The sequence below is a fragment of the Mustela nivalis genome (genome assembly GCF_964662115.1).
Source record: "Mustela nivalis genome assembly, chromosome: 11".
Classification (NCBI taxonomy): Eukaryota; Metazoa; Chordata; class Mammalia; order Carnivora; family Mustelidae; genus Mustela; species Mustela nivalis.
The window spans coordinates 82,629,881-82,649,856 of NC_139030.1; the positions used below are offsets into that span (position 1 = coordinate 82,629,881).

Sequence of the window (19,976 nt, forward strand, 5' to 3'; positions counted from 1 at the left end):
CCTAATAAAAGAAACAGGAGGAGACTGGGCTTCTGCGGAAGGTTTAATCCAATCTCTTCCTCTTACATTACGAGTAACTGGAACTCAACCTAAAGCACAAGTGTATCCGTGTAGTCCTAGATCTCAGTGCTGGGCTCCGTCCCTGGATGGGGTTGTTTGTATTTATTTGGCACAAGTGAAAGCATTCTCAACACAATCTAGACTTTAAATATTTATCCAAGCTCCCTCTTTAGCAACCTGGGTTACAGGGACACTTTTGGGATGCTGTCACTGGGGTAAATGACCTTTCCCCATGGCCACCTTGCCTGGCCCCCTCTACTTCAATGGACCATCTCCACAGCTGCTGGCCCTGTCCACTTGGCTTGGCTGCCCAGCCATTAGTCTCAGAGAGTCAGGCTAATTGTCAGTTAATTGTCACGGGCCCTCAGGTCTGACAACCTACAACACTGGAACAGCTTCTGAGGCCAACCAGTTTCTTCTGCAGCAGAAGGATGGACCTGACTTCTGGTCCGAGGCCAGCCGGCCCCATTCTAGTCCATGCCTGCCTGCTTCATCGCCTTACGTTTTTGCTCACAGCCCGCAGGGACCTCTGGGTTCTGCACGATTCTCGCGCGTGGGCGTGGACCACCTTCTGTCTTTGCCTGTCTTCTGTGGGCTGCATGCAAGGGTCAGGCCCGCTCCCCTCCTGGATTCGGAGCACTCCCGCCTAGCCTGCTCACCCAACACGCACAGAACAGACAGAAAACTGAGCCGCAGCTCTGGCTTTTTGGACAGTGTGGAGAAAGCAGATGAAAAATTAATTTACCTACATTTATTGTTAGGAATACATATTGCAAGCAGCTCTTGCTGGAAATGCCCTACCTTCAGTTTGATTAATGCAGAAGCATATAAAGGTCATCAGTTTCCCTTTATATCATCCTAAGGAATGGCTGTCGGGGCTTCTACAGTGGTTAACAAATAATGATTTATTTCATCTTAAACAACAACAACAACAACACAACAACAGCTTTAAAAACAACAGAGGCTGAATGTTCTACCCTGAGTCCTTAGTAGGAAACCAGAAATAATTCTCTATTTAATAAAAGTATAAAAATAAGTCTCTCCAAGGTAAAGAATGGCCAATGTGCATATAAGGGGATGCTCAGACACACAACCAAATCCCCTTTTCATCTCAGTAACTAACTTATCCTACAACAGAAAGTAAGGCTTGGTTGGTTATAGTTCATACTATAATTAGCTTTCTTTTCCATATTAAAAAAGGGAGTTTGGAGTAAGGGGTTTTTTATTTGTTTGTTTGTTTTTAAAGTAGTTTCAAAGAACTTGGGAACAAACAAAAACAAACACACCAGGACTGCTTTAGTCCAAAGCCAGAACACAGTTTTTTGTTTGGGCTGCAGATAATTTAATATTTGAGAAGTCTTTTCAACGTTCTCCAACTGCAACCAAAACTAAAGCAATAGTTAGGGGAACAAAATAAATGAGTAAGCCAATAAAACCCAGTATCTATATAATTATCCACAGATCAAACAATTTAGGGACAATAAAATAGAACAGCATTTCAGCTAATTCAAGTTCAAAATAATGGGACAACCATTCACTAATCTAACAACAACAGCAATTCTGGCTAATTTTACTGTTAGCATATTGGGGATAATTGCCTTATCAGTCAAGAGATTTAAAATCAGAGACGCCTGGGTGGCTCAGTCGGTTAAGCTGGTGCTTTTGGCTCAGGTCGTGATCCCAGGGTCCTGGGATCAAGTTCTGCCTTGAGCTCTTTGCTTTGCTGGGAGTCTGCTTCTCCCTCTGCCTCTGCCTGCCACTCTGCCTGTTTGTGCGCTCGCTCACTCTCTCTCTCTGACAAATAAAATCTTAAAAAAGAAAGATTTAAAATCAATTCTGTACAAGTTGACTTATTTCAGGCACTGAAAACTGAGCATGAAACCTTCTTGACTGGCTCTAATCCTCCTTTCCCCACATAAACAACCATAATATGTCAGTTTTTGAGTCCCCAAGAGAGCAGGAAAATGCAATAAAGTCAATGTAGAAAGGATACAGTGGGGGGCTTTGTCTGCTCTCTTCTTTGGGCAACAGACCCATTTCATTTTGGAGAACGGCCCCTCCCACAGGCCAACCCTAATCCCATACCTAACCATCACTGCCCATGGTGGCCCTTGCCCCCACAGGCTGGCTCCTGACCCAGCGGGACCAAACCACTGTCCTAGGCCACTCACATAGCTATTGGTGCAGCAAATGGGTTCACTGTCCAGGCCAAGCCATCAGAGACTTTCTTGAAATTTTCCCTACTATAATCCTTTCAGGAATAAAAACAAAGAACTGAAGCCCAGAGCTCCTTGGGTCTCGCCGCAGAGAGAAGGCAGCCCAGGAGCATGGATCCATCATGTGAAGAGATGTACAGAGAAGCTTAAGGAAGAGTGGGGGGGACTTCTAGCAAAGATCTAGACCTAAAGTCCTGTTCTCCCAATGGCGACTGGACTTTTGCCCCCTCCTACAGTGTATATCTAAAAGCGAATACACTTTCCTTTAAGCTTAAGTGAGTTTGAGCTGGCGTCTATTATTTGTACTCCAGGAGTCCTGATCCATGCAGATGGTTACCTCTTGGGTTTGGGAATTCTCAGGAGTGAACTTACTGAGTTGTCTTTCTAGTCCCTGTTCCTGGGGCACTGCCTTTGTGGCCAAAGGGGTGACTTATGGGGTCATGTTTCTGCTCTGGACACTGTTTCTCTCCCTGAGCCTTACTGGCCCAAGGGTAGCATCCAGGGCAATCAAGGTTTCACCTCTGGAAATTAAGGTTTGGATCTGAGAGGTTGTGGGGTTCTTTGAGCAGTGGTGCTCCAGAGGGACAGGAAGGCATTCTCCGAGACACTGTAGTTCTGGCTCCTTCAGAGCTTTAGTCACTCAGCCCCATCCACACTGAGCTCCATGAGCTGCCTCAGTTCAAGACATTCTACCCTCTCTTCCTCCCCCTACCCCCTGCGCTTCAGCTGGCTACAACTGTCTTGTCTTCAAACCAAGAGAACGTGAAATTTTACACACAAAAAATTGTTTCTATAAATTATTGGTTAGGATATTTTTGACCATGGGAAACATAAGACTTCAATAAAAATCAGCTTGAGCAATAACAAACTTTTTACCTTGAACAACAAGCCTCAAGGCAGTAGCCCCAGGCGTGGTGAATCAGCAGCTCAAGGATGTCATCAGGGCCACCATGTTTTATTTCCATGTTTTGCCAGGAAGAGGACTGACTTCTCTCACAGGTTAGTCCGCCTAGAATTCCCAGATGGCTGCCACCCACAGTTAGCGCTTCCTGGGTCATCTTTCCCATTGAGCAGGGGAAGGAGACACTCCGAACATCCTGGCGGTGGTGGGTGGTGAGAGCAGACCCAAGGCATTTTTAAGTCAGAACTAATTCAGCTTGATGACTGCCTGGCTGTGGGGCGTGGGAAGGGAGGAGCTAGGGCAGTGCCCGGCTTTCTTGCTGAGGCATCTTGGTGGATGGAGACACCCTTCTCTAAGGGCCCTCCAGAGCCAGTTTGGCAGGACAGTGACACCGTGTGTGGGTTCTCTGCCTCTTCAGACTTCGTTCAGGCCTGTCCAGGAGTCAACTGGGGCCTGTCCCCAAAGCCTTGACATCAGAGAGCAAACCACTCACCTCCAACAAGGCATAATTTCCTGAAGGGGGAGCTAAGTAAATTTCTGTTCTCCTTGAACTGCTTCCGCTTCATGGGCAACCATTTACATAAAGCAGGCAGCCCCTGAGGAGGGCATGTCGTTCCCGCTGTGAGTGTCCTGTCCCAGCTGTGTGCGATTAGAGGAGCTCACATTACGGACATGGTGGGTGTCTACATGGCATCTGTCTCCACCTGCTTTTCACCTTCCTGCTTCAGTTTGGTTCAGGCGCAGGCTTGTGGCCAGTCCTAAAGGATAATTAGTCTAATCTCTGCTCTCCACCCTGGCTGAGGGCTGAAATCTCCTGAGTTCTGAACAAATACCAATGCTTACCATATAGGCGTGTGTGCATGTGTGTGTATGTATGTGTGTGTCATTTCCACTCCTCAGCTACTGTGAATAATGCTGCTGGTATGAACCTGGGTGTCCAGATGCCCCCAGGGATATTTTTAAAAAGCTTTCCATGGGATGTGGAATATGCAGTCAGGGTTGAGGATCATTAGTGCGTGGCAGTCCCTGGCGACCGCAAGGGGTCTGGGTGAGAGGCCTGCCACCTTCATCGGCCCGATGCAGCTGCTCCCTGCTAATTACAGTACTCAGCAGAGCCCATAATCAGCAGCTCCCACATCTGTCAGCATCCACGCTCAGACGCCCAGAAGGGCGAGGCAGGTTTTGTTTACTTCCACATCTCAGTGACCGACTCCCACCCGGGTACCCCACAGGAAATGATTGAGTTGCTGTTGAAGGAAGAAGACTTCCAATCCCTCGTTCAACCGGATCCCCCTATCAAAGTCAACTGCACCCCTTCTGCTACTAGAAATGATGTGCCATCAAACCCTCGGCCATGCATCTGGCCCCACTCGGGCCTGGGCCTGAGTCAGGGTCTCAGACCTTTATAAAATAAAGATGCCCATGTGGAAGGAGCCCCAGGGGGTGGTGGGGGCCCAAGGTGGGGTGTGGGTTGCTGCGGCCTCACTCCAGTTTCTTCTGGGACAGATGTTCCGAAAGGAGCAGCTGTGCCCATTCCTTGCAGCTTGAATGAGATGCTTAAGTAATCTTCCCCACAAATGCCGGCTTCTCTAGCCCTGTAACCCACTTGAAAAAGAAAAACGGACACGACGCTGTGTTTTCCCTTGAGGTGGGTTTTCCGTGCTCTCTACTCACGTCTGCAGCCCCACGTCTGTGTGTTTACACCGCTTTTCACGTTGGCCTGAATTCTCACAATCCTTTTTTTTTTTTTATTACAGCCTATGGAAATTAAAAAAGTAGCCCCAGATAAAAGAAATGCCAGAGCACCCGCGAGACTTCTGCCTGGTTCCATTTTTAAGTCTGCGGACGTATTTGGAGAGAACCTCCTTCTAATGCGAAGCAGGAGTGTGGCAAATCGAGAATGCTCTCCTCTCTGTTCCCCTGTGGGCTCAGAAGCCAGATGCGCCGCGTGACAGGACCCGGACAGCAAGGACGCGGCTTGGGAGGGAGACGGGGAGAAGGAGGAGGCCCCTAGCTGCTTCTGCAGTGTCTTCTAGATCTGGTCAGGCCACGGTGTGGATGGGGCAAGAGAAGCAGTGCATTTGGGGGCGGAGCTGGTCTTCATTGAAAATGTGGATTTTTCTTTTTAAAAGATTTTATTTATTTATTTGACAGAGGGAAAGAGAGAGAGAGTGCAAGCAAGCAGAGCAGGAGGCAGAGGGAGAAGCAAATTCCCCGATGAACAGGGAACCCGACGTGGGGCTCGATCCCACGACCCTGGGATCATGGCCGGAGCGGAAGGCAGCCGTTTTAACCGATGGAGCTACCCAGGTGCCCCAGATGTTTTGTTTATCGTAGAAACTTTTCACGTTCATTTTGATTTTTGTAAGTACTACATTAAATTGCTTACGTGGGTCGTGGAGCTATCTGGCACACCTTCCATTTCGTGTCTCACTTCCCTCACCTTCCCAGCCCTGACTCGACTGGCTCCCAGCTCCTCCTTGCTTTTCCTTGAGTTAGGCTGTGTGTTTTCACGAGGGAAGCAAGATGTCTCTCTCTGAGTCTTGTGCAGCCATGAGCTTGTTTCCACTGGGCTTACTTCCTCCCAGGCCTCTGCCCCTGCTCATTTCGACGAGCTCTCGTGCTGCCTGTGTTCACCTCTGCTGCTTCTGCCCTTCCAGGCCGCCCCGCCGCCCCTCTCGGGACCGCCAACACCAGGAGGAGAAACAAGAGGGTGGCCTTTCCTTCCCGGGTCTTTTGCTAACACAGTTTTTGAGCTTCGTATGGAGAGTAACACAATTAGCAAGGGCCCGTTCCTCTTTAGAGATGTTTCTTAGGCCAGTTATGATGAGGAGTACGGCCTTGTGGTAGACCACGGGCAGCCTTGTGCGCTGGAACGTCACGGCACCTGGCTGATACACCAGAAGTTGAGCTCTGAGGTAATGTTAACCGTGCTAACCAGAGCAGCCCTGGAAATCAGAGTTCGGTAAGCGGGTAGCTGAACCTTTACGTGCAGGCGGGTCTCTCTGTGCCCCCCACCACCTCCGGCCCAGAACAGTATGGAAGGAAGCGAGCCCATGATTCTGGGCTCTTCTGACACAACAGGACTCCTTCCCTGAAAGGTCAGCTGAGATCTTTAAAAATCTAGGCCTGATTCTGTGAGGGTCTCAGTGGGGAACCCTATCCACCCACCCGCCTCCTTGACCCTGGGTGTTTTACCTGCACTGTTTCTGCTTCATCAGTAAACCCACATGAACCTAAATGACGGGGTCACTGTTGCCATTCTAGCCGATCTTCCAAGTCATTAGGGTCTAGGCCAGCTCAGCCTCCTTGATATCATCTTAGTGATTCATTATTATAATTAAGCCACAAAATAATAATGACTTACCTCAATGGCCTGAAGGGAAATATAATGACACACACAAACAGCTTCAGAAGTAATACAGCATGAAGAACACACTGAAACAGGGGCCACAGTGTCATAGGGACAGTCACCCGAAGGCCTGACAGCAGGACTTACCAGCACCGTGTGCATCCCGGTGTAGAGTCTGCTGAGACACACCAAGGTGGAAAACACCACAGCCATCAGCAGTCCCAGAGCAAAGGGATACTGTGGGGGGAGAAGGGAAAGCAAGGCCATGAGATCACGTGTGCACAGTTTGATGCTGTGGGAGGAAAAGTTTCCCACCCAGTGACTGCTAGTCTCAACCTCAGTTTCCCTAGACCAGCAGTCTCAGGGTCTCAAACCATTTGAAAAGTGGGAAAAAAAGCAAAGAGAAGGGGAAGACGTCCACAGCCATGGCTCTGGGAGGAAGCTTCTCACCATATAAACCTACAAATCAGACACAGTTAGGACTTGGCATTAGGTCTCATGACCACAGACATGGTGCTGACAGTTTTCGTGAAATAAATCATTCTTTATTTCAGACTATTCTTAGTATAACATGCATGAAGGGTACAGTATGGAACGAGAGGCAAGGTAGAGGGACAGTCCCATCACCCAGAAGTGCAACTGACAGCTTCCCCATCGAGGGCTGGGTGAGTAAAGCTTCCCAAGGAAGCCCAGCCCAGTCTAAGAACGGGCACCTTTCCATACAGATGTTGAGGCAGAAATCCAGACTCTACTACAACTCAACGTTTGCTGGTGGGTAACAACAGCAGCCAGAGGACTTGGGCTACTGCTGAGTCCTATCGGGATATCCTGCTTATAAATGAAGACACAGAGACGTAATCCATGTGCTTCAAGCTTGAACACCTGTGCTGTCCCCTGGTGAAGAGAATAAAGGCGACCGAGAGCTGTCTGCATCACGGGAAGCACTCTAGAGCCCCACGCTCCTCCCTTCTTCACACAACCCTATGAAGTGGGTTCTATCATTAGCTCCATTCCACAACCGAGGAAACCCTTAACCTTGACAGTTACTGTTAAACTTAAGCACAAAGACGCGTTCCCACCCATCATCCCATTTGATCTTCAAAGCAGCAGCTGGCCCCAGAGAGGTCAAATGATCTGCCCAAGGTCACACAGCTTGTAGAAGGGAAGAGTAAGAACCAGAAGCCACCTCTTCTGAATCCAAGCCCAGCACGTTCTTTCTGATGCCAGATGGAAGAAAAGTCACACATGGTCGTAGGTCTTCTCTTAACATTTATCGTTAACTGGGTCTCAGAATTTAATTTAAGAAAAAGTGTTAAAAATGAATGAGTGAATGCATTCAGAAATTAGAGTTGGGGCATTTGCCTGAACACACAGTCATATAAATAAACCATATTTAGGACTGTTTACAGCAAATAACCCAAAAAGCTAAATATATTTATCATTAAAAATTGAATAGGAGAGACGTCTGAAAACTGCTGCATCATATGAGCTGAAAAGAGTTTTTTGAGAAGGACCAGGCGGCCTTGAAATAAGTCTATAAACGGTGTTGTTGCTGTGTTCTTGCAGTCAGCTGCTACTTGGGGCTTTTTTCCTGCATAAGGCCTCTCTGGATGCTGAGAGCAGCCCAAGGGGACCTGCCCTGCCCCCCCCCCCATGTCCTTCTGGGGCAGATACCCCCTATGACATAGCTCAGAAATCTGCATTAACTGAACTCAGACAGTGCTGGAGATCTCGGACATCTCTAATCCTTGCAAGACATGTAAGTAAGTTACGATAGAAGATTATACCTAGTTGGCGTATTCCTTAGACTTGTCCCATTCCCATCCAGGAAACTGAGGTCTGACCCCCCCCGCCCCCACTAGGTGAGCAGGCATAAGACTACAGAGGGAGAGCCAGGACCCAACCCTAATCTTGTCCTTGTCCCCTAGTTCTGCACCAGCTGGAGCACAGAATATCTGTGTTTCGAGGGTAAAGGGATGAGGGGAAACACTACTGTCATTTACATACAAGACAGCTATGTTGAAGTCTAAATTGTTCAGAGAGTAAAGGGTAACACTTACGAAATGAAACTCACTTGGAGCAAAATTTGTCAGACAAGTGAAACAAAACCTCAGTGCTGTGCGAATGTAACTTTTTTTTTTTTTTTTTTTGCGAATGTAACTTTTAAAAGGTCTGACTGTAACTGGCATCTAAGCAGATATTAATTAAGTGAAATTCTTCTATTTGCAACATTTATCAATCTGCTGTCAGAGAGTCCTCTAGAAAACACGGAGCCATTGTTTCTAGGGGTTGAGCCCCAACCAGGGGCAGAGGCATCCTTGGGAGTCAATCTGGGACACACTCTTTCCTGCCCCAGGCCCTGGGGAGTCTAGCAGGAGGATTTATCTGGGGAATCATCTCAGCCCGGGAGGATTATTTACGAAGATCATCAGCTCCTCTCGTCTGCTGCAAACAGAAGAGGAGAGAATGGATGGCGTGCTGTCTAGTCGGGCAGCTCAGAGTGACGGTGCAATTCTGGGGAGACTCCATACCTGGATCCCAGGACTGTCCATGTTGTCGCATTGTGGGGGTGTTGTCACCGGGGTATCACTTTCACTATAAAGTACGGCCTCATTTGGACGCTAAGCCATATGTCACTTTCTCTATGAAGAAATTGTCACTGATGGCTCAATACATTTTGATCCCCCATAGTCTTCATTTCGTAAGCCTCAATGTCCCTCAAAAAGGAAAATTCTGAGGTAAAACCTCTCTTTGCTGCCTCCCTACATGGATGAGGTTACATGGGGGTGGGGCGGGAGAGGAGTCAGGCGGCCTCACCTGGTATCTGTCCATAGTGGAGAGGAGGAGGGTGAAGGATATGACGGTGGCTGCCATGGCGTGGGTGGACGGCATTCCGTACTCATCAATCACCCTCTTCTCCAGCTTCACCACCGGAGGGGAGAGGGGGCGGGGCCACTTCAAGATGTCCTTGGCCACCTGGCCGATGTACATCACCAGCTGAAAAACCAAAGGACAGGGGTGAGTCCAACCAAACAAGTGAGACCCTCAGAGTGCATGAAGAAACCAGGGAGTTTTGCTGCAAAATCTGTGGCTGACGGTACCATGGCAACACCCCAAAACCCAGGACAGTTTTCAAATCAGACAGCCTTCATTTTTAAGTTTTAACCAGAAAAGTGACTGTTCTCACAGAACTTCTGCTTTAAAAAGTTGTGAATTCCTGATGCAGGTAGGTAACATACTGGATAAAATTTAATTTCTTTCAGTCATCAGAGGCATCAGTAAAATACACGGCATGGGTATTTTCAACCCTACAATACAGAAAACTCACGCTACAGTTATTTTTCAAATGATGTTTCATGATGGTATGAACAAAAAGACTGCCCCCCTTTCTTTTTCTTAAAGCACAAGGTAGAAATCAGAATTTAGCTTCTCTACCCTTCAGAGAGGAACAGGAATATAACCACAACTCATTTTGTCAGGGAACTTTACAGGATGATTTCAGGATCAGTGATAAGGAGGGAAGAGCACTCATTTCCTCACATCTGCCTTCGCAGCTCCAAGTGTGGTCTGAGGACCAGCAGTGTGTGCGCCACCTGGATGCTGGTTTCAAAGGCAGAATCTCAGTCCCCTGCCTCCTGGACAGACCGAGTTAGAACCCCTGGTCACAAGACTCCCAGATGGTTCATGGGTACACGAGAATTTGAGGAGCCCTGTTTGACCCTGTGTCCTTGCCCAGGCCCCTTGTCATGGACTTTAATCATAAACCTTCCCATCATCTTTCTGCGACTCTATTGATTTTACGAGGGCTTTATTTAGCTCATGATGGATGGAGTTACCTCGCTTTGGAACAAAACCCACGATGAAGGACTATTTCAAAATAACTTTCATTAGTCAGCCAGAGAGCTTTGGGGTTTCCACATTCTCTTCCTTTCTTTTAACTCATTTAATTCAGAGCATTAGTCCAGCATACACACATTCCCCAGAAGCTGCTACTGCTGTTTTGTGCTCTGCTGCCATTTTGCTCAGGTTAAGAAACCAAGAGCCACCGTCTGTGCACAGCAGGCCAGATCCACAGGCTTTAAAGCCTCAGTGACAATCACTGAATTCCATAGCTGTGATTTCTAATCTGACTTTGAAATCCAACCTCTTTACCATCCCCTTATTACCAGGAACTACTGTCCTGGAAACCAACTCACTCTTTTATGTTTCCGCCTCCCTCCTGTGAACCTGTAAAAACCACATCAGCCTGACAATGATGTGTGGAGTTGAAAAACTCGCAGCTATCACTGACGACCAGGAATGTCTCAGAAGCTGCTTGAGGTGGATTTCTCAACACTGCCCCTTCCCCACTCACCGGCTGAAATAAAACACTGCAGGCATCATAACTCTGGTTTGCTCAAAAATTCTTAAAATCCTCAGACAGGGACCCTTAGAATCATTAGGTGAAGACAGCCAGGGAGGTCTTCAGACACAGTTTTAAATTTCCTTGACGTTCACAAATCCCTCTGACTTCACTTCTATTTTGCCTTCTGTGTTTGAAGGATGCTTTTAAGAATTAGGACAATTGTTCATTTCCTTTCAACAATATTACCACAGCATCACATTGTATCTGATCAATAAATTTCAAGTAACGATTACGGTAATGACAGCTCTCTTTAAACAGAAAACAGGGCTATATTCTTCAAGTCATAGGAAAGGAGGACCACTCATGGCTTGGGAAGTACTGTCACTGTCTTTGTATTCACTAGAGTGAAGTGATGATGTGCTCAGGCCCATGTTAAGTTCCCATCCTTAAGTGGAGGAAACCATCGCATAAAAAGAAGACCTCATCATAATGCAAATATGCTTTGAAAAAAATTATCTAACAAATTCTCTGCATATGTATATCTGCAGAAGCAGAATGAAGAAACCGAAACAAAAACAAAGAAAAAAGAAGCATATATTATATAATTCTGTTTTTATAAAATTCTTGAAAGTGGTTTAACCTTATGGCACAGAAAACAGACCTATGGTTACCAGGAAAGGAGGAAAGAAATCACAAACGGGCATGAGGATACTTTTAGGGTGATGGATATCTTTTTTAATAATTGTGATGACTCCAGGGGTATGTCAAATATTCCGACTCAGACATTTTTAAATGTGTCATGTTTGCGAACACGCTAAGAATTATGGAATTGGAGGGACGCCTGGGTGGCTCAGTTGGTTGGACGACTGCCTTCGGCTCAGGTCATGATCCTAAAGTCCCGGGATCGAGTCCCGCATCGGACTCCCAGCTCCATGGGAAGTCTGCTTCTCTCTCTGACCTTCTCCTTCTTCATGCTCTCTCTCACTGTCTCTCTCTCAAGTAAATAAAATTTAAAAAAAAAAAAAAAAAAAAAAAGAATTATGGAATTGGACATTTTCATGTTCTTTTTTTTTTTTTTAACTTTCATTTGTTTATTTGAGAGAGAGAGAGAGAGAGAGAGAGCAAGAGAGCGCACAGAGGGAGAGTGAGAAGGAGAAGGAGGCTCTCTGCTGAGCAGGGAGTGTGACGTGGGGCGCGATCCCAGGACCCCGGGATCCTGACCTGAGCCAAAGGCAGATGTTTATAACCGACTGAGCCACCCAGACACCCCGGAATTGGACAATTTTCAATGGGTGAACTGTATGGTGTGTGCATTATACCTTGATAAAGCTGTTGAAGACATGCAATTTACTGTATGTCAATCACATCTTAAAATGTGGCTGTCATAGCTTGGGTTGCCATAACAACCAAACATAGACTGGTGGCTTATAAATAATGGAAATTTATTTCTTACATTCTGGAGGAGAAAAAGTCCAAGATCAAGGCACCAGCAAATTTGGGGTCTCATGGGGCCTGCTTCCTGGCTCACAGCCAGCCATCTTCTCACTGGTTACTCATGTGGCAAAAGAAGTGAGGGAGCTCTCTGGAGTTCCTTTTAAAAGGGCACTAACCCTATTTGTGAAGGCTACACCCTCATGACCAAAACACCTCCCAAAGGCCCCACCTCCTAATACCATCCCATTGAACACTGGGTTTCAACATGTCAACATTTTGAAAGTTTTCTCAAGAATGAAGAGGTGTTTGTGGGGTGGGCCTGGCTGTGAGACACTGTATGGAAGGCCATCTGGAGCTTCGGTCCACTTGGTGGTTTGGGGAAGAGGTGTAGGCAGACCTGATCTGTCCTCTGGGGTCATGGACAGAGTGGGAGCAAAGACATCAAGACTAGATGAAAAGAGACCAGGTAAGAGCATATTGCAAAATCCAGGTGAAAGATGAAGGTGGGTTCAAGGTCAGCAAAAGTGAGGCAGCAGACAGATTAAAAGAAATTTTTGTTTTAAACTGGAAGAATGTTGAATAGATTTATAAGTCTTGGAAGAATGGCAAGTAGAAATTATTTAAATAAAAAGGAGGGGGAAAAATCCTCAGAAATCAATGGACTAGGAGCCCAGAAGTGATTGTGTATGTGGAAATCTTTAAGTTCAGAACAGCTAAACCACTGGTCCTCACAAAGAACATAGGGTTTCCCTGGAGACACACTTGGTTAGCTCGAAGATGGTGGGCACCGCCAGCATGAAGAAAGAAGTTCGGGTCATAGTGTGCCATTCAATGCACAAGATGGTACCATTCTAGAACATCGTTTTCTGTTTCTAACGTGACTCTTGAGGAACTCCACCATTCGTGTAGGTGAACACCTATCTGTAATCCTCTGAATGGAGGGACTAAGTCTCTGTTACAAGTCAACACCAAATGTTTTCTTGCAAGGTTTGAACATGCAATGAAGGTTCTGAGAACATAAAAACCAAGTAAACGGAAGAAAGACTGAAGCTTGATTTATTTGGAACTGTATCTAGAATTGCTCACCATTTAGAGAAATCGGGTCACCACTGGAAATGCTGTTTGTTACATTTGAGACTCTAATGCCACATGCCTGTGTCCACACCACCATAGCTGACACACAGGGACTCTGTTTATAGGTTCAAGGATCCTACTACCCTAGGTGGACAGGCCTAGAATTTGCTTATTTTAAAAGCCACCCTCTTATGACAAGGCAGATTTTTAGGAATTATGCAAGTAAGTCATATTTTCTATGAATATCACTTAAGGAAAGCAACTACAATACATTTAGGGTATAAAAGGAGGTAATACTATGCTCAGTTTAGGAAGACAGACACAAAAGACTACATACAAATGATTCCATTTATATCCAGAAATATCCAGAATAGGCAGATCCAGTGAGACAGAAGAGAGATTAGTGGTTGGCTAGACCTTGGAGACCAGATGTCTGTAATCAAGGTGTCAGCAGGGCCACACTCCCCGGGGTTCTAGGGTAGAGTCCTTTCTTTGTCTCTTCCAGTTTCTGGTGGCCGCACCCCCTGTGATCACATTGCCTCTTCCTCTTCCTTCTGTCTACTGCTCTTCTGTCCATCTCAGCTCTCCCTCTGCCTTTTTCTCATAAGGGCACTTACCATTGGATTGAAGGCCACTCACATATCCAAGATAATCTCATCTCAAGATCCTTAACTGAATTACCTCTCCCACTACTCTTTTTCTAAAAAAGATAGCATTCACAGGTCCCATACACTAGAATGCAAACGTATCTTTTTTTTTTTTTTAAAGATTTTATTTATTTATTTGACAGAGAGAGATCATAGTAGACAGATAGGCAGGCAGAGAGAGAGAGAGAGGGAAGCAGGCTCCCCGCTGAGCAGAGAGCCCGATGCGGGACTCGATCCCAGGACCATGAGATCATGACCTGAGCTGAAGGCAGCGGCTTAACCCACTGAGCCACCCAGGTGCCCGCAAACGTATCTTTTTGAAGACTACCATTTAATCCACTATATTCAGCAAATAGTGTATGAATGACCAGGCACCGTGCTGGACTGGGGATCACCATGAAGAACAAGATAGACCAGATCTTTGTTCTCAGGGAGTCTATGAATCAAAACATGAGCAGGAAGTATGCTTAGCTTCCTTGCATTTCATTTACTTCAATAAAACAACACTGTCCTGCTTAAAAAAAAAAAAAAAGAAAGAAAGAAAAAGAAAAAGATAAAGAAAAAAGAAAAAAGAAAAAACTCCGCTCGGTCTGACAGAATCATAAAGTCTAATATATAAAAACTTTACCGCAGATATAAGTATCACGTCATTAGGGAATTACAAAATAAATCAATGAAATATCATTACACATCTACCAGTACAGCCCAAATCTAAAACACCAACAACGCTAAAGGCTGGTGAGGGGGAGCAACAGGAATGCTCATTCTTTGCCAGCAGGAATGCGAAATGGCAGAGCCACTTTGGAGAACAGTTTGGGGGCTTCTAACAAAACGAAACAACCTCTTACTGTGAGATTCAGCAATCACACTCCTTGGTATTTAATCCAGATGAGCTGAAAGCTTATGTCCACACAAAACTCTGCACATGAGTGTTCATAGCAGCTTTATGTATAAGTGCCGAAAGTTAGATGCGACCAAGATGTCCTTCAGTAGGTGAAAGGATAAATAAACTGTGGTATACCCAGACAAAGGAATACTAGAGCTAAAACAAGCGAGTTTCCGAGCCATGAGAAGACATGGAAGAACCTTAAGTCCATACTACTAAGTGAAAAAAAAAAATCTGACAAGGTGACATACTATAGGATTCCATCTATATGATATTCTGGAAAAGGCAAAACTGTGGAGGAGTAGAAAGATCAAGGGTTGGCAGATACTGGAGGGGAGGGAAGAGGACTAGGGAGAGCCCAGGGGATTTTTAGGGCAATAAGACTACTCTGTATGGTACTGTAATGGTGCATGGAAGTCATTAGACATTTGTCCAAACCCACGGAATATTCAACATCAACAGTGAGTTGTAGACTATGGACTTTGTGGGAATATCACATGTCAGTGTAAGCTCCTCAATTCTAACAAATGTACTGGTCTGAGGGGGCGATGATCATAATGGGGAAGGCTGTGCTTGGCTGAGGGCAAGGACTATATGACAACTCTCTATATGTTTCATTCAATTTTGCTATGAGCCTAAAAGTGCTCTAAAAAATCAAATCTATTAAAAAGAGCACTATGGCAGGGGTGCCTGGATGGCTCAGTCAGTTGGGCAGCTGGCTCTTAATTTTTGGCTCAGGTCATGATCTCAGTTACTTGGGATGGAGCCCTGAGGGGCTCCCCAGCCAAAGGGGACTCTGCTCAAGGATTCTTTCTCCCTCTCCTTCTCTTCCTGCCCCTTGGCGCCCCCAGCCCCGACCACATGCTCTCTACAATAAATAAAATCTTTAAAAAAAAAAAAAAGAAAAAAAGAGTACTATGGCAGAAGAGAACTATTTCTCCATTTAGTTTGCAGTTCAAGAGTATAATGATTAACTTGACATGGCTGGCCCTAAATGGAAGGTTTCACTCTGTATTGTTGAAGGGTCCTCCTACCTAAAGGGACCAAATTAAGTTTCATCATCCATCATGTTCCTTTGGGCTGAGGCCCCAAAGACCTATACGTGAGGGAAAAATCCATGAGACACAGCAAGGCAGGAAGTAATTATAGATCATTAACGCCTTAGAAAGCTGTCTGGGTCCCCCGTACGGTGCTGGGGCCCTGTGGCATTTGGTGACAAGGAATTAGTCTTTTTTTTCTTTTTTAATACTTCTGCCCTGATTACAAGAGAAAGGAAATGTATAGGTGAGGGGATAAAATCTAGTTTTCTGGATAGGCTACTGTTGATCCCAAGCAGACAAAAGGCTTTTTCTAGGAAACCAGTTCTGTCAACACAAAATACGTCTTGCCTGCATGGAAGGACTTACAGCTTGGGGTCTAATCTTAATATCTGGGCTCATCTGGGGCACTCAGAGAAAACAGTGCATGCTCTCTTTGTGTGGTTGTCCTTTCGTGTTATTACAATTCCACTGACAACTCCACTGTGTCTAACACATCTCACATTAACAAGATTTTACTCTTCAAACTAGTTAAATAAAACTCAGATAGTTTTGAAAATAGAGGATCCTTGCAAGAACATTATTACTAGTAAGGCAGTTAATCATTCTTTTTTATACAATGAGATTATCAGCTCCCCCATTTGTCCTCCTCCTCTGGAAGCATCCCCATCCCCATGGTGTAAAGGCTCCACTGTTGTTATAATAAAAGCTAAATTCTTACGTTCCCCCAACCATCCTCCATCCAGAAGCACACTTTGATAAACTTTAACATCTTTCCTCCTTCCTCCTATACCCATAGCTCACAGTAACATAAAATTACAATAACAAAAACTGTGTTCCTTAGGTCTCATGGGGCAGAGACATTGTGAGTCACTGGGATTTATAGCTCACCTATCCACGGATTTATTTTTAAGAAGTCAGGAATTGAGTTATATCATTGTTTAACTGCTGGAGACTAGAGAACATTAACATGTAATCCAAAGACCACAGTTTCTCTGGCCATACATACCCATCTTGTCCAACCAAATTAAGCTCATTCCTCTGCTGCTCATTACTGATCTGATGATTTGGATGAAGAAAGACCAGACACCCAATCATTCCACTTCTAGTTATGTACCCAAGAGAATTGAAAACCTATGTCCTCATAGAGACTTGCCCATGAATGGTCTTATCATCATCCTTCACAATAGCCATGAAATTTAAACAAACAACCTAAACATTCATCCACTGATGAATGGAGAAACAAAATGGGGTATATCCTTACAATGGGATATTATGTGTTCATAAAAAGCAATGAAGTACAGAAACAGTCTATAATGTGGACGAACCTTGTAAAGATTATGCTAAGTGAAAGCAGCCAGATGAGAAAAGCACAGATACTGTGTTATTCCATGTATGTGAAATGTTCAGCATAGGCAAGTCCGTAGAGACAAATTAGATCAGTGGCTGTCTGGGGCTAGAGGGGAGGGGAGTGAGGATAGGAGGCTTCTTTTAGGGAAGATGAAACTGTTTTGAAAGTAGATCGGGGTAAGGGTTGCACAACTTCATGAATACACTAGAAACCACTGAATTACATTCCTTTAAATGTATTCACATATCATGATATGTGAATTTCAACACATTTTGAAAAGAGAGAAACTAGACATCAAAATGGGTCCTTGAAACACCTCTTCTTTGTGTCCTTGAAATCCTTTGCTGCCAAGTGTTACTGACAACGCCTTCCAGTACCGCCCCAGAGAAGCCCTAGGGGGATTACTAATATTCTCTGCCTCAGGAGCCCCGCCCAGCTCTGCCCAAACCGGGTACTGCAGGGCAGCCAGGGGGTGACTACCAAAGCCACACAGAAGGCTGCTGAAAACCCACCTACTCCAAAGTAGGAGTAGGGGACTCACTTTAAAGCATTTAGCTGCGGAAGCTTTCCAGATCAACACTTTTTACAAGAGGCTGGCCGCACTGGGCTGTGTTCCTGTTGACCCTGGGTAGGGTCCTCCCTTCTTCCTGGAAGATGCGGGGATGGGGGTGGGGTGGGGGGTCTCTGTGGCAGCTTTAAACAGCTCTTTGTTATGGTTATTTCAGAACATTCTAGAAGCCCCTGCCTACCAGCCAGCCTGAGTTGTTTTCAGCTAGTGAATGTCGTCTTGTACTTGTGGCATGGCTTTATTTTATAAGCTCATTTCCAGTGTGGGGTGTGTGTGTGTGTGTGTGTGTGTGCAGTGGGGGTGGGGTGGGATGGTGAGTCACTGAGAGAAGCAACTGTAATTTCAAACTAATAAGATTTCATTCCATGCCTGAAGCACCAAAACAAAGAAATTACAGAGCAAACACCATAAATCACTGAAGACTGACAGAAAACCGGTCTTTACATATTCAAGGTCCCTTGGAAATGGAGATATAATAACTAAAGCACAAATGACAGGTGAGAAAAATAAAATAATTAAGTTACAACATTTGCTGGTTCTTCCTAATGCTCCATTTTTTTTCAGGCTCAGATCTGCTTCTGAACTTTTTGAAGACATATTAAAGGCACAAAGATTAGTAACTAAGTCATAGACATATGAACACCTTTAGAAAAATTACTTACAACCAACTGAGCCTCCTTTTCATTATTAAGAAGGAGCTGGGTTCAGTAAAAACCTAATATTTGTACAGTGATTTTTTTTTTTTTAGAGTGCGTTTTCAGAGATCTTATTTAATATTCTTATCATTCCTACTTTACAGATGGGGAAACTGAGATGGTGAATGTCTCACTAAAGATAACATAATCTGTGTAGTGGAGCTGGACTTGAATTTTGTTTTCTGATTCCAAATCTTATGGTCTTCTCACCATATTCCACCACTAAGCATCTGACGATTAATATATTCAAACAAATATCTTTCTGTAGGAGCCCAAATTCCATGATCCTAACCCGTTACACGCATGTAGCACACAATAGAGGTCACTTGACTACCCTGGGACTAAGAGATTATGATGTCACCGCTGACAAGAAAATTACCAAATTCATAGCTGTACCATTCCACCAATGAACCATCCAGCAGAAGGCTGGGACCAAAGCATCCTTTAAGCACTACTGGAGAGATGTCACCTCCAAAATGACACCCACTGACAGAATGGGTGTCTTCAGTTCTAATAATTATAGAGCACATACAAAAGCTAAAATCATGCATAAACCCACACTCCTTCAACCAGTGAATCACAAAAACTTGGAAACTAAATATCCATGACAGACCACTGGTTAAATAAATTATGCCACAGTTCAAAAAGCATTATGAAATAGTTAAGTGAAAAAAAGCCAGAGTCTGCAAGAGTACATATTGATCCTATTTGTATTTTTTTAAAAATGTGTTTACATATAAATGCATGTAGGTGTGTGGGAAACTGTGTATAGCAGAATCACAGGCTGGGGTAGAACTGAGGTCTGGGGTGGCTACCTTGTACACTATTTGAGTTTTTCATACAAATAAAAATACAAAATAAAAATTCCCTTCAGATAACAATGCAACCATGGCAAAGAAAAGTCCTTTTTATGAGACTCCTCCCTCACATTTTTAAGTATTTTCATTGTCGACCCTGCTGACTATAGAAAAACAAACTGCAAAATAATGTTGAAAGATCAAAACCTTTATTTTTATAGACCCCTGAAAGCAAAAATGCAATAGATGTTAGTCCCTCACCATGTTCAACTTTTTCATCTGATTAAAACCACAAACTACTTGCATCTTCAAGCATGCACTAAAATGCTGTGCGTGTAACCCAGCCAGGCAGCCTAGGCTATAGCAAAAGAAGAAGAAAAAAATTCTTAGAATTTAAGCTGTTAGGAAACTCCACCTTCAGTCGTGGCTGACTGACGACTGAGCCCAGACTCTTCCTGCTCTTGCCTGCATCAGAAACAGTAAAGCCTGCAAAGGGACTTTCCCACAGGGTGGAAACCCAACAAATTCAGGAAAATCACCCCAAGCAATCAAAAAACCAAGAGCCTAAAAGAATTCTTTGGCAATCAGCTTTACCAATCAGCCAAGCATCATC

At 44.9% G+C, this 19,976-nt stretch overlaps 1 protein-coding gene across 4 annotated transcripts in view; it reads right to left on the reverse strand.

Annotated features, from left to right (window-relative positions):
- SGPP2 (sphingosine-1-phosphate phosphatase 2) overlaps positions 1 to 19,976 on the reverse strand; it is a 109,396-nt gene that overhangs the window by 21,885 nt on the left and 67,535 nt on the right. For 2 of the 4 annotated variants that reach the window (XM_082690422.1, XM_082690425.1), the window contains 2 exons: positions 9,347 to 9,526; positions 6,677 to 6,766 (listed from right to left, as the gene is read on the reverse strand). In XM_082690422.1, coding sequence (XP_082546548.1) covers positions 6,677 to 6,766; positions 9,347 to 9,526 — 270 coding nt within the window. Of the gene's footprint in view, positions 1 to 6,676; positions 6,767 to 9,346; positions 9,527 to 16,961; positions 17,115 to 17,844; positions 17,951 to 19,976 lie in introns of those variants that run through there. The other 2 variants (XM_082690424.1, XM_082690423.1) reach the window with 2 other exon arrangements.